The following is a 14,406-nucleotide window of genomic DNA, read 5'->3' as shown; positions in this document are numbered from 1 at the left end:
GTGGTTGAATGTCGTAGACAGACGTTTCTTCCACATTCACCGCATTCTCTCTTTGTTTTTATATTCTTTTTTGAGCCACACAAATAACACATTCCTCTCCTTGTAGGGGTTCATACAGCTGGATAAACTACGTCACTCTCTCTGTAATTTTCCAAAAATACTAACAAATCTTTTGGTAAATGCTTCAATTTAGCTCTTTCTTTCAGGTTTTCTCTCATCAGTTCCAAAGATAACGCATGTAAGAATTGTCTTCTCGCTTTTTCTTTCATATTGCCTGTGCTGAATTGAAAAATGCTTAACGAATTTATTCCTGCCAAGTCAAGTAAGCGGAAAAATATACATGCAGGCCACCTTTGTGTTCTTCTTGATGTTGAAATTCTGGAGCACATGAGGTCTACAGTATCAACTCCACCTTTGGTTGAATTATACTCGGTGATTTGTACGGGTTTTTTAGTATCTTCGTCAATGATGTCGGTATAATGCATTGTGGAGAGCACTACTACAGCTTTCCTTTTTTTTTGTAATCATAGAAATCAAAGTTTTGTCATCTTGACAACCGAACATGTAGTCTCCTGCCACTGCATTTCCATTTACTGTTACAAATTCTGGGGGAATTTATTTTTTATTTTTTCTCATTCTACCTAAAAAAAGTGTGGCCTTTGCTAAGGAGGTATTCAGCCAACGGTTAACTTGAAAAATAATTATCAGTTGTTACATTTCTATTTGTTCCTTCTATGCATTCAACCAATCTAGCGACCAAGTCGTATGGTTTGTTTACGTTAGGGCCTGGCACTTGTTTTCCGCAGAACACTTCTAAATTATATGTATAAAAAGTGCGTGCATCACACAATGCATACATTTTTAACCCGTATTTGGCTGGTTTTTGAGACGTGTACTGGATGAATGAACATCGTCCTCTAAACGGAACCAACATCTCATCAACAGTGACAAATTCCCCTAAAATTAATGATTTTTGGCTGTTAGCAATGAAAGAAGACAAACTTTCTCGTATAGGAGCAAGTTTGTCCGTTGCTTGACGTTCCAATCTCGTGTTTAGGTCATTAAATCTTATAGCTCGTAGCAAAACTCTAAATCTATTTAGGTTGAAATTGGCTCGCAAAATTGTCAGACCTGTTCCATTGCTATTTAAATATTTAGAGGAATTTGCACGGTTTCCTCTTCTGACCGCAATCAAAAACAGAGCACCAAACAATGCTAGCATTTCAGCCGTTGCTGTCGGCTTATAATCCCTTTCACGTACTTCAGAGTTACTGCTTTCTTCTGCCAGTGCTTGACGTGCCAATTTTTTCCTTTCAATAAAATATTCGTGTACCTTACGATCCCTTCTACCATTTCGGGAGTTATTATACACTGAAAACTTTCCAGTCGAGTTTCACATTGTCTGGCTTGTCCTCTAGGACCTGGTAAGTTTTGATTATATTTTTTGACTTTGATCTTGTGCTGGTAATATTGGCACTACTAGCCCAAATAGTTTCCATGTCCTTACCTATATAAAATCTGATGTCATTTGTTGGTAGCTCCTGTTGATCTATGTCATTTTCTCCCCCGTTTTCCAAATCAATTTCCGACTCACTTTGATGTATATTATCTTCAATCCCTTCTTGTTCATAATCTGGGTCATCGGAAATGTCATCTTCTAGGGATTCCTCATGGCCTTTCCCCTCTGCTTCCTCTCTCTCCAATTCAGCCAAGATTCTATGTATGTCATCAGACGTAAGGTTTCGTCGTTCCCTTTAAAAAATAAAAATAATTGTTACTTTTGCCAACAGAAATTTCTTAGAATGACGAAGTGCTAAAGTAGAAAGAAAAACAGAATTTGTGAATGGCAAAATTTATAGAAAGTAATGCACATTCATTAGAGAATTGGAAGAGTCTATAAAATTGAGAAATTATAGGGGAATTACAAAAAGAAATACTTACATTCCGAAGTAGACGAGTAGAACAAAGTCTCGTAAGCACTCGCAAGGCGGTAACTGACCGTTCTTGTAAGTGCCGTAAGCGCTCGCAAGGCGGTAAACTGACCGCCGAACGTGTTCGGACCTATTTGAACTTGTCCTGAGAGGCACAGAGGTGCGACTTGGACGAACTTTGAGCAGCATATGTCGGAAAAAGGTGCAACTAGAGAATACATGTCCGTCCCGCCGCCTCGTTACCTTTGTGGAATAAGTATGGCGCGAAATTGCAAGAAGGCGGTCACTTCACCGCCCGCGCGAGCGCGTGAAGGTTAAACGTCGCGCTCAACGCTTGTTATTTCATAGGACTTTTAATATAAGACAACAGGAAGGAGCAACGATGACACTACAATATCTCTGTTTCTACTGCCAAACTGCGTTCCCTTAATGGATGTTCGTCTACGGCACTGAAAATCAAATTCAGACGCAGATTATTCCAGGAAGAGATGGCCAGAGCTAAACGTTCCGTCGACATCGACGTAATTACCGAATGAGGAAAACAGTAATTAAGCCTCTGTAATCATATGAAGATGAGTTCAAAAACGCGACTCACCTTCGTGATTCGTGCTGTTCCTTGATTTCCTTAATGAAGTTGAATACCAGGATGGCTTCTTCAATAAAACCTTGCTTTCTTTCGTCATCCGTGGCCTACGATGCTAATGCGTCACCCTGGGGAGCTCTAGACTTCCTCCAGTCTGACTATAAGCAGATACTAGCACAGCTGTACAAGAATGACGGCGTTGTTGTTGGAACCGTATCAGTATGTAACACATCATTCCTGGCTGCGTCCGTGGATTCTCCTCTTGGCTATTGTGGATAGAGCTTATGACCTTTCCGGAGCGCTAACACCGGTTCTCGTCAGAACAGCGAAGGTGAGCGCTGTCGAGCTTGGCTACCACTTGGCTAGGTGATTGTCCGAGTCTGCCGAGTGCTGTTGGAAAGTGGGCTGCACTCAGCCCTTGTGAGGCCAGTTGAGGAGCTACCTGACTGAGAAGCAGCGGCGCCAGTGCTAAAACTAGCAACAGTCGGGAGAGCGGTATGCCCCTCCATATCCGCATCTAGTAAAACCTATCGGCTGACGATGACACGGTGGGCGGACTTAAGTTTTTTATTATGGACACAAGAGCCAGTTTCCAGTGTCTGGACTGACGATGATGGCTAGGTGTTACCGTAATCCTTACAAACTGGTTGTGATCGGGAGCCTATCATGTTGGGTTAAGGCTAGTGATTTCCTCTTTACTATGGTAGGCGTTTTTCCGGAATTTGTCTAAAATAAACTTTTGAAAAGTTCTGACGGGATACAAAAATTGCAGAAGAATGTTACCAACGAAAGCAGGAAATGATCAATGAAAGTTCCTGTATTCTGTTACATAGGTTGATTTCTTAGAATGATTGCATGTTGAAACACTAGCAGCGACGTAGTCACAGCAAAAAACTTTCCAGTGATTCAAGAAGATATTTATTTATTTTTTGTTGCAGTTACAGACAAAATATTTTTACGTATGATCTTATTAATTTCGGTCCCTTATTACCATCTGCAGACCCACAAGATACAGATGCATATCGTCATACACAAAACATACGAACATTACAAAACAAGGCATCAGAAATCAATTTAAGCATAAACGAAACAGTCACATTCCTGGGTACACGCAGTTTACTTACTAGTTATATCGAGTCGGCATATGCAAACATGGTACTGTCACATAATGAACCAAACAAACTTCGATAGGTACGTATAAAACACGAAGTCCACTCGAGAGGGCTACGACTTACCATGTCAAGGATCGCCCGGTTAGCCGTGGGGTCTAACGCACTGCTTTGCGGGCGGGAATGCGTGCAGGTGCCCCGGCAGGAGTCCGCCCGGCGGATTAGTGTCGAGGTCCGGTGTGCCTGCCAGCCTGTAGAAGGCTTTTAGGCGGTTTTCCATCTCCCTCGGCGAATGCGGGCTGTTTCCCCTTATTCCGCTTCAGTTTCACTATGGTGGCGATTGCTGGGCGTACACCATAATTACTGTACCACGCCAACATTGGGGTTACACTCGTCTGGTGTGAGACGTTCCCAGGGGGGGGGGGGGGGGGGGCGGGAGGGGGAGTGGGAGAGGGAGGCTCCACTGGGGGCCGAACCGCACAATAACCCTGGGTTCGGTGTGGGGCAGCGGTGGGGTGGGTGGACTGCTGTAGCCTGTTGTGGGGTTGTGTACCACTGCGAGCTACGGCGGGGACGTCGTTTCTAGGTCCCCAGCTCTGTACAATACAATACAATACCGTGTCAGCCCCACTAGCGCTAACGACCGAACCCATTTTCGCGAGCTCCAAAACCGTTCCACGAAATTATTTAACATTCAGGCCCTTCGCCAGTCAGACTCACTGTCCGAGCCGTGTACAGGCAACTGCGTTGATCAATACCCGTTAGCGCTAATAGCGCTTTTGTAAGGTTCTGCTTCTCTGCTTCCTACGAGGACTTTCAGAAGTTTCCCTCTGAGTACTGGAAAAACACAGGTTCTCACGAGAATTGGTTGGTTGGTTTGTGGGATTAAAGGGACCAGACTGCGACGGTCATCGGTCCCTCTCACGACAATTACTCGCCCCTAAGATGAGCCTAGTTGGCTTTGACCACCACCATTTAGAAGTATTAAGAAAAGCCGGGCCCATTATCTTCAGTCAAACAAAAACTCTCTTTCCTTTTCGGGCGGAAACTGGCCAGAGCGGCTACAAAACGATAGAGGGCTAACACACATATCAGCGGCCAGGATAAGACGTGCTGCAGGCTTCTACGAAGAAACTTATTAGACTGCCATGCAGCGACGGCTGACATGCTTGTCGTATGGCTCTCTTGGTGCCGCTGTTCCACATCGCTTCACATTACTTGTGCATTAGCTGTTTATTTAACAAACGAATGCACAAAATCGTTTCAGTGGGAGGTAATAAAAATGTAATAGCGTATTACAGTATAGTTACACATATAAGGGAAACTTTATTTAACATAATTAATAAATGTAGTAAAACAGGTTTTAAAATAATGCTGCACAATTTAAATAGCAACTGAACTAAAACCAATCTGTAGAATAAATCCTAATACACCGTCGGCACACGTACATGCACAAAGCGAACATCGTGCCCCTACAAGCCTTCGATATGAGAACTTTCTCTACATTTTGGAACATGCATCAGATATATTTCGTGTCACGAGGAAAATGTGCCAGTACCAAACAAAATGCAACAGCCAATAATGATTCAAGCTTCAAACCAGGACGAGCGCAACACAAAAGACATCCTATTTGTCGAACAATAATAGATAACCAGTTTTACAATTGAATGATGGGAACGAGAGCTATAGTGAAACAAAACATATTCAGCGTAACTCTTGCATATGAATTATTTATCAAATGGTTCAAATGGCTCTGAGCACTATGGGACTTAACTTCTGAGGTCATCGGTCCCCTAGAACTTAGAACTACTTAAACCTAACTAACCTAAGGACACCACACACATCCATGCCCGAGGGAGGATTCGAACCTGCGACCGTAGTGGTCGCGCGGTTCCAGACTGTAGCGCCTAGAACCGCTCGGCCACTGCGGCCGGTAATTATTTATCATTTAAATTAATCACATGTAGGTTGACGCTACGATAAAATAAATAAAACAGCTATAAAATATGAGTGTTTGCGTACTAAGCCTCTGCAAGGTTGTGTTGGAGCTTCGGTACGTATATAATCTGGGTATTACAAAGAGGCAGCATACAGAAGCATCTGAAACTTGGCGTACACTGCAGACGGCTAAACATTATCCTGCACTACGGTATAGACAAGACAGTAATTGAAAAAAAAGAACTTTCATATGCGTTGAGTGCTGTATGCATCAGTTTATATAGATATAAACTGTTTGGAAATTTAGGTAGCATATGTAGCTTGAGGATCCAATACAATAAATAAAATATCTATAAAATATGAACGCGTGAGCTGCGCTCATCCAAAGTTCTGCTGGAGCTTCAGTACGCTTGTATTCTACCTTTCAGAGCTGTACCATAACACAAAAAATATAGATAAAATTATATTTCAAGGAGTAATCGAATATAGCAATTAGAAAAGAGTGGGTAGGCTATGGGTGTAATCTCTTACGCTATCGGTCGGAAGTAAGGATTTTACATGCTGAACTGAAAAGAAGATTATTTACGAAGGAGCGCTAGAATATCGAGAATCGAAAAGAAAACTAAAGGCGACGTGAGAGCTCGAATGAAACACTGATAGAATTGAATGAGAATCTCTAAAGTGGTATGGACATCTGTTGAGAATGCCAGATCATCGATAGCCAAAGAAAATTTTTGAATGGAACGTTTTTAGAGAAAGCCGTATTCAGACATAGTTGTTTAAACTTCCTCTCTACACTGTCAATAAAGTTCTCCAGACTACGTGGCTGCATTGTCAATATATAAAATTCTCCAACATATTGGCCACTGCTGCAAATGGCCTTCTTCAGGGCTTTGTGTACAATGCCTGAAAATTTTCAGTTTCCTCGAGGAACCTTTAAAGATAATGACGCTAGTTTTCTGAAAACCTGCAATTGTCGAATGTGAGTATACTGACTCAACCACTGTGTCACCTCGCTCTGCCTCAGACAGAGAGCAGCCGAGATTTGTTTCCACGCACCTCAAGACCTTGTGAGAAACCAACAGTAAGTACCGAGCATAGTCACGGCACTTACTCGGCCGCAAGTACGAGTACCTGGAGATCTTGTTTCCCCGAGGAAGTACACGAAGTGTATTCGCAGTTGCTAAGACGAACAACCATCAGCTGCATAAGGGAACGACGACAGTGAAAATTTGTGCCGCACTGGGACTCGAACCCGGATTTCCCGCTTTACGCGAGTTATCACCTAAACTACTTTTGCTGACCGTGCACGACTCACGGCCAGACTCAAACCTCCGTGTGTCGTCGTTCTTGCGTCACACTCTCTACTCGTACACACATTATGCACTTCCTGTACAAGGAAGGACATTTTAAATGGAAGACGCTGCCTGGTTTCGGCGGATAAATACGATATTGCAGTGACTGTGTTGTTAACAAGAATGATGCAATGTTCCTTTGGACATGCATGCATAACCGAAGCAACATTGTATCGTTCTTCTTGACAACATTCGGCGCTGTAATACTGTGTCACTCCAGAGAATGCTTTAAAGTCCTTTTCCGTAATAATGTTGGTTTTGTGAAAATTACTTCGGGCAGTTAATGAGAGAATTGACTTGTGAGGGTAAAGTCTTAGATCTCCTAGTAACTAAGAGATCTGTAGTTTTCGAATCAGTGAACGTAGGGCAAGGAATCAGTGACCATAAGGCTGAGAACTACTGACTGTAAGGCTGCTATAGCAACGATGACTATAGGTGTTAAAAGAAATCTTTTTTTAATTTCTTTGTTAGGCTTTGCAGATATTTACCCATACGGACATCTAAACAGAATTTCTAATCCTTAGTTCTTAATTACTAAAATTTCTCGACAAATTTATTGTTTCGTTTAAACAGGTCAGATACAACACCTTTTGTTTAAGTAAGTGGACAGGTGTAACGAATTAGAATGAAGTTTCAGCATTACACATTATATGGTCAGATCACATAAAAATTTTCATCTGAAACGTAGACATTGTGAGAGCGAGAGAGAGAGAGAGAGAGAGAGAGAGAGAGAGAGAGAGAGAGAGAGAGAGAGAAGAAAATGAAACATAGTTTACACGCTAAGTAGCAATGGAATTAACAGATTTACATGTTTGATAAGAGGACTAACTATAATTCTGCATTAGTCCTGCAGAGGAATTTTAAAAAAGATAGAAAAACATTTTTGCTTAGCAAGAGTGGCATGAAACAAAATGCAGAGTGCCTAAGCAGTCGATATGAAATATTCAGCCCTGGTGAAGGAGATGTGGAACATAAACGAGTAAAATTGAAAACAATACGTCATAGTAATTTATGTTCCGAAAAAGGTTGCGAGGAATGGGAGAGACCCATTCTTACTCAACAGCCATTTTTAGAAAGCTGGTTCAAAGCAAGCAGATCTATGTCGCTGTTTTAAGCTAATAAAGGCCTTGATAACAAACAAAGTGTGATTAAAGAAGGTACGTCGACGTCAAAATAGTCTTCGATAGACGAATGCCAGAGTGGAAAATTTGGAAATTTCTGGTAAGTTCCTACGGGACCAAACTGCTGAGGTCATCAGTCCCTACGCTTAAGCACTACTTGATCTAACTTAAACTAACTTCCGCTAAGGACAACACACACAGCCACGCCCCAAGGAGGACTTGAACCTCCGACCAGGGTAGCCGCTCGAACTGTGGCAAGGCGCCTAACCGCGCGGCTACACCGCGCGGCGATTCCAGAATGAAATTAGTTGGAAAATCCTCAGAAAAATACGAGCTTACCGACCATCGAACCAGATTAGTGACTGGATTCAGAACTTCCTTGAAGATAGGACTCAAGATGATGTTCTTAACAGGACGAAATCGACAGAGACAAAGGTAATTGTGGGTGTACGCCAACGGAGTGTTGCACAGCCATTAATGTCTACGATAAAGCCGGAAGGTCCATGAGGCTGTTCGCACGATGCTGTAGTTTACATGGTCGTTGCAACGGCAGAAGACTGTAGCGAAATATAGGATGACCCGCGGAGGATAAAAAATGTGTGCATGGACTGGCAGTTGACGCTAAATAAATGAAACGCATTGCACATAAACAGGTGAAGAGATCTAATACTATTCGATCACGCTATTTACGATGGATCAATGGATAGTTAAAATCTTACGATACATCGGAGTGACTGTCCGGAGCGACCTGAAGTGGAATAACCACATAATGAGCTGTAGGAGAAGCACAAGCCTAACCAATATTCACTGCAAGAATATTAAGGGAATGATATTCATCCACGAAACAGAGTGGAATACTCGTAAGACCGATCCTTCAGCATTACTCATCACTCTGGGGCACGTGTCAGGTACCGCTCCGCTATCTGAGCGGAGGTAAACTGGCTCGAACACTGGGGGGGGGGGGGGGGGGGAGGGGCAGGGGGGGGGGGGGAGATTCTCGGCACCACTATTGGGCCATCAAGGAACGGAGAGCTGGTTGCATAGACTTCCCGATCACCAGACTGGATTAAATTCCAAACCTCCCCGCAGTGTCCCATGAAGTGAAGCCACATGACACTGATGATGGCGTTCCGTTCATCAGATACGTACACTAAACCAGTCTAAGTTATATCTCAGCACTGCGTTTCACCCACCCTCTTCCCACAACATCATCCATCACGAAACGCATTACAACCACCTTCATTCAATAAATGCACTTAACATACATCACTCGCATTTAGCGAAGCAAAGATGCCATTGTGCACGAAGGAAAGAAATACCCCTCCAATTAGGTCGTAGAATCTACCCATCGCGGTGTGCCAGCCAACCACCCCACACGATAAATCAGTCAATAGCAAATATAAAGAATATCAAACGAAAAACGGCATATTTCGTCATGGGATCGTTTATAATTAGCGCGAGTTCGTTACAGAGAAGCTCAGCGAACTACGGTGGCAGATGCTTCAAGAGAGGCGTCGTATACCTTGGAGAAGTGTACTGTTGAAATTCTGAGAGTATTAGTTCCAAGAATAGCCAGACAACATATTACTTCTTGCTACATACTCGTAAGTCTCGAGAAATGATCACGACAAGAAAATCGGAGAAATTAGAGATTATACGGGAGCGTACCGACGGTCGTTCTTCCCACGCACCGTTTCCCACGAATGGAACACGGAAGGGGGTCTGCGACAATGATACAGTAAGTACCACCGGCTACGTAGCTCGCGGAGTGTAGTTACAGATATAAAAATACACCGAAGAGTCAAAGAAACTGGTACAGCTACCTAATATCGTGTAGGGCCCCGCGAGCACGCAGAAGTGCCGCAACACGATGTGACATGGACTCGACTAATGTCTGAGGTTGCACTGTAGGGAACTGACACCATGAATCCTTTAGGGATGTCCATAAATCAGTAAGAGTACGAGGGAGTAGAGATCTCTTCTGAAAAGCACGTTGCAAGGCATCCCAGATATGCTCAACAATGTTCGTGTCTCGGGAGCTTGGCGGCCAGCGGAAGTTTAAACTCTGAACAGTGTTCCTGGAGCCACTCTGTAGTAATTCTGGACGTGAGAGGTGTCGCATTGTCCTACTGAAATTGCCCAAGTCCTTAGGAATGCACAATGGACATGAATGGATGTAGGTGATCAGACAGGATGCTTACGTACGTGTCACCCGTCAGAGTCGTATCTACACGTATCAGGCGTCCCATATCACTCAATTTGCGCGCGCCCCACACCATTACAGAGCGCCCAGCTAGAACAGTCCCCTGCTGACATGCAGGGTTCATGGATACATGAGATTGTCTCCATACCCGTACACGTCCATCCGCTCGGTACAATTTGAAACGAGACTCATTCGACCAGGCAACATCTTTCCAGTCAAAAGCAGTAAAATGTCTGTGCTGATGGGCCCAGGCGAGGCGCAGAGCTTTGTGTCGTGCAGTCATGAAGGGTACAGGAGTGAGGTTTCGGCTCGAAAGCCTATATCGATGACGTTTCGTTGAATGGTTCGCACGCTGACACTTGATGACCCAGCATTGATAGCTGCAGCAATTTGCGGAATGGTTGCAGATCTGTCTCGTGAACGATTCTCTTCAGTCCTCGTTGGTCCTGTTCTTGTAGAATCTTTTTCCGGCCCCAGCGATGTCGGAGATATGATGTTTTACTGGATTCCTGGTAATCACGGTACACTCGTGAAATGGCCGTATAGGAAAATCCTCACTTCTACCCTACCGCGGAGGTGTTGTGTCCCATCGCTTGTGCGCCGACTATAACACCACGTTCAAACGCACTTAAATCATTTTATACGCTATCTTACGTAATGTGAGCTCACATGGTTGCGCGAATAAGCAGGGGTGAGACTAGGAGAAAGTGAGTGCAGTTTTATCTTAGACTGGTTTTGATGTATTTCATCGCATTTTCTACGTTTTAACCACATTCGGGCCGGCCGGTGTGGCCTTGCGGTTCTAGGCGCTTCAGTCTGGAACCGCGTGACCGCTACGGTCGCAAGTTCGAATCCTGCCTCGGGCATGGATGTGTGTGATGTCCTTAGGTTAGTTAGGTTTAATTAGTTCTATGTTCTAGGCGACTGATGACCTCAGAAGTTAAGTCCCATAGTGCTCAGAGCCATTTGAACCATAACCACATTCGTTTTCAGTAACATTCGTATGGCCGCTAGTAACCTCGTCGTTGAGCGTGCCTAACCCACCCATTCAGCCCCCTCCCCCTTTCCCCCGCGCCACACACACACACACACACACACACACACACACACACACACACACACACGCGAAGGCAAAGCTTACAAAATTCTCGTACGACTTGACTGGTGGCCTTATGGAGTAGTATGGAGCAGGATTAGTAGAATACATAAGAATTTCCCGCAAAGAGCAGCGCGTTTCGTCACGGGTCCCTTTACTGCCAATGTTTCGGAGACACTCGTCAAAGACCAGTAGCAGACGCTACAAGAGAGGTGTTGTGGGTAATGAAGAGTGTACTGTTAATATTCCGAGAGCATACTTTCGAAAAGTGGCAGATAACATTATAGTTCCAACCGTAGAATCTCGCGAAATGAGAATCACGAAAAGGACGGAAGAAAAAGATTAGGTCACCCGTCGACATCGAGGTCATTAGAGACAGAGTACAAGCTCGGATTGTTTCACGGATGGGGAACAGAAACGGCCGCGCCGTTTCAAAGGATCCATCCCGACATTTGCCTGGAACTATTTAGGGAAACCATGGAGAACGCAAACCTGGAAAACCGGACACGGATTTGAACCGCCGTCCTCCCAAAAGAGCGTCCAGCCTGATAACCACTGCGCTACCTCGCTGTTGACCACGACGAAAAAAATTAAGAGCTCACACGGGAATTCGACCGCCAGTCATTCTCCCGAGGCACCCTGGGCAAATGGAGCAGGAAATATATGCAGATAGAGAAGAAATGATGGTGGTAGAGAGCCAAGCTCCGCCTGACGCGGCAATAACACGCGCCGCAGCAGAGATGTAGATGCACGCAGGGAGCAGGCAGGTGGCCCGACTTCCGAGCGGCGGCTCACCTGGCGGCCGGCCGCCCCCCCGGAAGCCGTCACGCCGCTGCCAGCGCCGGAAGTCACGCCCGCCGCCGCCCCCGCCGCCCCCGCCTCCTAAGGCAGTGTCGACGTTCCGTCAGCGGGGCAGAGCCAGGGACAACGGCCTGAATACCCGCCGCCCGCCGCGTGGCCGGCTCTGCGCTGGTGCATGCTGGCAGTCTGCCCACATTCCGTGTTCCGGCCGGGCGACAAAGGGAGGAACGCACACACATAGCTCTACCACGTTTTCACGGCGTGCAGGCGCCGATCGTCTGACCCACCGCGCGCTCTTCATTCGCGAAATCCATTTGTGGCCTGGCGGACACCGCGCTACCCGACAAAAGCGGGCACTTCGATTTTTAAGAACAGAGGCTGTTTCTCCAAAAAAATGATGATTATCCAAACAATACCAAAGGCGGGCTACACGTGGGGTTCATAACGTAATATCATACACTGTCTCGCAAAAATAGTGAAGCATCCAGAAACCTAGCAGGAAACAAAAAGAAACTTCAGTGGCTGAGAGGGTATGTGATGCTACAGCAGTGATTACAAATTCGTGTCAAATTTACAAAGGAGTTGGCAATATGAGCCGAGTTACGAGTATGTCGTTGACCCCCTGTGGCCAGGATGCAAGCTCTGCTTCGGTTGGAAACTGTGTCATAAAGATGTTGTATCTTCGCCTGAGCTAAGGTGCCCCATAACTAGAATGAGATTTTCACTCTGCAGCGGAGTGTGCGCTGATATGAAACTTCCTGGCACATTAAAACTGTGTGCCAGGCCGAGACTCGAACTCGGAACCTTTGCCTTTCGCGGGCAAGTGCTCCACCATCTGAGCTACCCAAGCACGACTCACGCCCCGTCCTCACAGCTTAATCTGCCAGGAAGTCTCGGCGTGGCACACAGTTTTAATCCGCCAGGAAGTTTCATATCAGCGCACACTCCGCTGCAGAGGGAAAATCTCATTCTGGAAACATCCCCCAGGCTGTGGCTAAGACATGTCTCCGCAATAGCCTTTCTTTCAGGAGTGCTAGTTCTGCAAGGTTCACAGGAGAGATTCTGTAAAGTTTGGAAGAGACGAGGTACTGGCCGAAGTAAAGCTGTGAGGACGGGACGTGAGTCGTGCTTGGGTAGCTCAGATGGTAGAGCACTTGCCCGCGAAAGGCAAAGGATCCGAGTTCGAGTCTCGGCCTGGCACACAGTTTTAATCTGCCTGGAAGTTTCATGCCCCATAACTGTTTTAGCTTGCCCTTGTTATCCTGGATACTGGCAGTGGGACGGAGTTGATGTCAGAGCTGGTCCCACACAATCGGCGGGTCCTGCCTCCCAGGGAGTACTTGAACATCACGCAGACTGCTCGTAGAGACGCGTGCCATGTGTAAACGAGCGTTATCCTGTTCGAAAATGGCACCACAAAACTGTCACATCAGAAGTAACAGGTGAAGACGCAGGTTGTCCATTAAGTACAGATGTGTCAGAGTTTCCTCAGTCACTACCAGCTGTAACCTGAAGTCATGCCCGATGGCTCTCCACACCATCCCGTCAGGAGTAAAACCACTGTGCTGGAAGAATGAGACCCCTCCCCAGGTTGCCTGCATAGCCGCTGACGATGGTCATCCGCGGTAGTGCAGACCCGTGATTTATAACTGAACACAATCTGATGCCATTCAGCATCTGTTCATGTTCCTAGTCACAGCACCACTCTAAATGCAGCTGTGATGTAGTGCTGTTAGTAGCGGTCTACTCACAGTATGATAACTCCCTAGTCCAACTGCTGCCACTCTCCCACCAGTGGTGCAGACTATTGCAGTGACACAGACTATTGCAGGCGGCTCATTACTAGTTCTCGGGTGGCAGGAGCAGATTTGAAGAAAATGTGATGTGCCTGGTGCACAATACGGCGATCCTCCCCTGTAGTGGTCAGACGTGGTCGCCTTGACCCTTGGTGACGTTCCCATGCAGCCTAACAATGGGTGATTGTCAGATATGAGTGCCCCACAAATCTGGATTTGCACGACTCGACCAGTAGGCCAAAGGGAGATCAACAACAAGGCACATTTCGAAGAGTATTAGGTGCTGACAACACTGTCTCATATGAATACACAGCAGCTCTGTCTCCTTCACGATGATCACTCAGCGTCTGACGCTGTTCACGTCCCCTACATACCCTTCCGGGGTGGTAAGAACACTAAACACGGACGAAATTAATGCACCCTGGTAGCCATTCTACCTCCACAGAGAACAGCAACTCTGAAGTTAAAATCTT

General features: G+C 45.6%; 1 protein-coding gene across 1 annotated transcript in view; it reads left to right on the top strand.

The window, feature by feature from the left end:
* Positions 1 to 2,577: 2,577 nt before the first annotated feature.
* Positions 2,578 to 14,406, top strand: part of LOC124795896 — a 164,038-nt gene continuing 152,209 nt past the window's right edge. The window contains exon 1 of the mRNA XM_047259976.1: positions 2,578 to 2,733. Within this exon, the coding sequence (XP_047115932.1) occupies positions 2,578 to 2,733 (156 nt within the window). The remainder of the gene's footprint in view (positions 2,734 to 14,406) is intronic.

Source organism: Schistocerca piceifrons, chromosome 4 (assembly GCF_021461385.2).
Source record: "Schistocerca piceifrons isolate TAMUIC-IGC-003096 chromosome 4, iqSchPice1.1, whole genome shotgun sequence".
Lineage (NCBI taxonomy): Eukaryota > Metazoa > Arthropoda > Insecta > Orthoptera > Acrididae > Schistocerca > Schistocerca piceifrons.
This window is presented reverse-complemented; position numbering and strand designations above follow the sequence as displayed.